The sequence below is a fragment of the Lampris incognitus genome, chromosome 4 (genome assembly GCF_029633865.1).
Source record: "Lampris incognitus isolate fLamInc1 chromosome 4, fLamInc1.hap2, whole genome shotgun sequence".
Taxonomy (NCBI): Eukaryota; Metazoa; Chordata; class Actinopteri; order Lampriformes; family Lampridae; genus Lampris; species Lampris incognitus.
The window spans coordinates 5680804-5685194 of record NC_079214.1 but is presented as its reverse complement, the minus strand read 5'-3'; the positions used below and the strand labels follow the sequence as shown (position 1 = coordinate 5685194).

General features: G+C 46.9%; 1 protein-coding gene across 2 annotated transcripts in view; it reads right to left on the bottom strand.

Annotated features, from left to right (window-relative positions):
- Positions 1 to 741: 741 nt before the first annotated feature.
- The window catches only part of myo1ea (myosin IEa), a 121458-nt gene continuing 117808 nt past the window's right edge, over positions 742 to 4391 (bottom strand). For both annotated transcript variants that reach the window (XM_056278085.1, XM_056278086.1), the window contains 2 exons: positions 2542 to 2711; positions 742 to 2367 (listed from right to left, as the gene is read on the bottom strand). In XM_056278085.1, coding sequence (XP_056134060.1) covers positions 2291 to 2367; positions 2542 to 2711 — 247 coding nt within the window. In that variant the 3' untranslated portion in view covers positions 742 to 2290. The remainder of the gene's footprint in view (positions 2368 to 2541; positions 2712 to 4391) is intronic.

Sequence of the window (4391 nt, the reverse complement as noted above, 5' to 3'; positions counted from 1 at the left end):
TCCATCCATTATCCGACCCGCTTATCCTGCTCTCAGGGTGGCGGGGACGCTGCAGCCTATCCCAGCAGTCACTGGGCGGCAGGCACCCTGGACAGGCCGCCAGTCATCACACAGGGCCGACCCGACACATTGTGCCAAAATTGAAACTAATGAAGTAACCAAACTGAGAGAAAAGGTTGGCAGACGTAATGAAGGCTAATTAACTCCTGTGGATGATAAGTCTCGATCAGCGTATTAGAACATGAGCGCGGTTTCACTCTCGCACTCGAGGCGTGGGCTGGCGGAGGTGGGTCGCCCACTAGAGGGCGTTAACATTCTCTTTTAATATACATTTCATGACGTAGATAAGTCCCAAGTCAGCAGTGGCCCATCAAGGCTCATGGCTGATTTAGAACAGTAGGTGGCGTGTTGAGTCATTTTCAACCCACGAAATGCTGATTTCTATGAATGTATTTATAAGTTTTATATTTTATAAGTAAAGAAATATCAACATTAACACCAGCATTGATGTTTCATCACCGTAGTCACGTCATTCAGTTTACAGCTCAAAAGGATGTTTGAGAGTTTAGGACCTCTTTAACTTGAAGCTAAGATAAATTATTTTATTTTATTGCCAGACTGACGATTTGAGAAAAATCAGAGTAAAACCTTTTTTTTTTGAAACTACACCTGCTGAAAACATGTGAGCCCGCTAGACACACTTTATTGGTCCTATCACAATAAAACACACAAGCAATTACATACATTACATGCTTTATTAAAAGACTCTAGTATTTTCTTATATTGCACAAGGATGATTTCACCCATCCAGGATCAAATTATCTCTGATGGTATCAAGATCTACGACAGAGGTCCCAGCAGTTTCCATGACCAGGGCGCGTGGTGGTTATTCGTCTTTAAAAGAGATTACCAAGGAATGTGTAAGTATTGCAAAAGCAGTGCAAAAACTATAGAAAAACCAGAGCCAAAGCAAAGGAAAGTGTAGTGCCGGGGGGAGGGGGGGGTCACAAAGGTGTCATTCTTCTCTTCAATGTGAAACTAGAGCTCAAAACAAAAACCCAGTCACCTTGTGGTCGGTGATGATGACCCATATCAGGCGTTTAAACTTCTTAAGCCTCGAACAGAAAACAGCCCCACGAGGATCCAAAGCAGATTAAAATAGAGTACAAAGGTCCTGCAGAGCAACTACATGATAAAAATCCATTTGTGACCAATGAGACTTACTCCTACACGTCAACACATATACATACAAAGCTCTCTACAATGCCGGGGTCACAAGGTCACGTCGGCGCCTTCTCTCCGGAGACCAGGCTTGCTCGCTGGTCGGGCGACCTGTCCTTCATAAACGGGATTTACCGGCTGCGACGTGAACAAAGCGAGGATGTCCGTGTGTAAAAGGTAGTACCTTTTCCAGTAAAGTGCTCATATATCACAGACAAAAACACTCCCTCCGTCCTCTTCTCTGCGGGTGGTGTGATATAAAAACATGGGAGTTGGTGAAAAGGGGCTTTGCAGCGAGCAGTAACAGTACTTACCGGTTTAAAAAAGAAAAACTGCATCTGTTAAACAGACCCGCTCTACTTTCCATCATGCAGGTCTTACAACCATCCCATCACCGTGTGTCCTCAGAGAGCGTCTCACCAAGATAAAAAACAACAGTGTAACGAACTACAGTTGGTCCGTTCCATGCGGTTCGTCGTCTTCGTTTTGTGTCGGAATAAATACCCCTGGTCGATACTACCCTGACGCGTAGCAGCACACGACGCCACTGATACGCTGAACAACATGACGAACAATTTGACGGATTTCGTTGAAGGAGACGGCGACTCCTCGGCGGCCACCTCTGATTCGTGTGGTCAAGTTTTCGTCGAAAAACAAGACACGATGATTGTAAAAATCACAGCCTGGTCCCAAAGATTATGGATACTTCATTTCAACGCTTCAAAATAGTTTCGCCCCGAACCTTGGCAAGGTGAAACCGACAGTAAAAGGAAGAAGTAGAAAGCTATAAATACAATAAATAAGTTTTTGTTCAGTACTCAAAAGGAGCTGCGGTGTCGGGACAGTCTTCTCGGTTTCGCAGCGTGAAGGTCTTCTGGTCGTGCGGAGTCTCGCGCTCCTTCCTGCCGCTGTCGTCGATGGGTGGTGGAGAAAAACGCCGAGTTCCTCCCCACGACGCGCCTCTTCTCTGCCGCTGTGTCAAACCTCCTCCATCCCGAGAGTCGGTAGAGACGCTTGCTCCTCCCTCACGTGCTCCGGGGGGGGGGGGGGGACACGACGGGAAGTTTTTCTAGATCTTGGTGACGTAGTTGTTGGGGAACAGACCCTGCTTTCCCCGAAGTCTTCCCGTCCACCAGCCGGACGCATCTGAGGGACAGAGGGAGAGGACGGGTTAGTGTTCAGTTCACAGCCGGCGTGAGAAATCCATCTCTGCACACCACAAACCGATTTCCCACAACCGCTCACGTTTTTTCGGAGGTACTTTTACAACTAATCAAGAGTTGTGTGTTTTTTGGGGGGGGGGGGGGTCACAAGGCTCACCCTCCTTAATGATGTCGATGACGTCGTCACCGTTGAAGCTTAGTTCGTCGGTGTCCTGAGCATCGTAGGCGTACAGAGCTTTGCACTGCGGCACCTGAGGTTTGGGTTTGGGTGCAGGTTTGGGCCTCCCTCCTCCTGGGGTCGGTCTGCTGGCTGACGGCCTGTGGGCTCTAGCAGACGACAGTAAGACCAGTAAATAATACTACAAATCAAGCAAGAACGGAGAACAACACAAACAAGTAGAGGAAGAGGGAGGACTGTTCACATCAGCAAAACCCTTTTCTACGTTGTCTTGATGCTCAGTAGTCCAGGTAAGAAATCACAGAAAGCCGAACCAGTTCATCTGGACACAGCGTTTACTGACAGAACCGTTTTATCCTTTTCCCCTGTACGGTACCGACTCGACTCCACTCCACTCTACTCTACTCGCTTTTTTTGGTTTTCCATTGAGCAGAAGTTAGCGATAGCACCTGGGACCAGGTACTTTTTTTGTACCACCTCCGTCGAGGTTGCAAGTGAGCTGAGCCGACACTAAAAGGTGACATGGAAATACCACTATAAATAAATAAATAAAATATAAATATATGTATATTTATTTATATTTATAAGAATTTACTTGACTAACTGATTATTTATTAAAATATAAAATATATATATATATATAAAACTTGTCAACATGCCCACAAATGACCAGCAGGGCCTCACCATGAGGGGATACTATCTGCAGTGGGAAACGAAATCCCAAAAAGTAAAGCAAGTAGAGTCAAGTAGAGTAGAGTAGAGTTGAGCCAGTACCGTGCAGTGGACACAGGGCATAAGTGACCTCTTCAGTCTCAACTGACTGCAGGTGTCCCACCCTTATAAACAATACAGTGGCATAACGAGCCAAACTACCCACCAGTTTCATATGCAGATATGGGCGTGACCATTAACTAGAGTTTTAATAAGATGGTGACAGATGTACTTTTAGCCCCGCCCCCCCCCGTTTCAGGGATGGTCGTTCCCTCTTCACATAGACGGCCTCTTCTACTCCCCGTTCAAACCAGCGTTCCTCCCTATTATCAAGGATGTGCACATCCTCATCCCTGAAAGAGTGGTCCCTGACCTGTAGATGGGTGTAGTCTGTGGAGATGATGTAGTCTGTGTAGATGGTGTAGACTGTGTAGATGGTGTAGTCTGTGGAGATGATGTAGTCTGTGTAGATGGTGTAGACTGTGTAGATGGTGTAGTCTGTGTAGATGGTGTAGACTGTGTAGATGGTGTAGCCTGTGGAGATGGTGTAGTCTGTGTAGATGGTGTAGCCTGTGTAGATGGTGTAGACTGTGGAGATGATGTAGTCTGTGTAGATGGTGTAGCCTGTGGAGATGGTGTAGTCTGTGTAGATGGTGTAGCCTGTGTAGATGGTGTAGACTGTGGCGATGGTGTAGCCTGTGGAGATGGTGTAGCCTGTGGAGATGGTGTAGACTGTGGAGATGGTGTAGTCTGTGGAGATGGTGTAGCCTGTGGAGATGGTGTAGCCTGTGGAGATGGTGTAGTCTGTGTAGATGGTGTAGCCTGTGTAGATGGTGTAGACTATGGGGATGGTGTAGTCTGTGTAGATGGTGTAGTCTGTGGAGATGGTGTAGCCTGTGGAGATGGTGTAGACTGTGGAGAGGGTGTAGCCTGTGTAGATGGTATAGTCTGTAGAGAGGGTGTAGCCTGTGTAGATGGTGTAGTCTGTAGAGATGGTTTAGCCTGTGTAGATGGTGTAGACTGTGGAGATGGTGTAGTCTGTGTAGATGGTGTAGTCTGTGGAGATGGTGTAGACTGTGTAGATGGTGTAGCCTGTGTAGATGGTGTAGTCTGTGGAG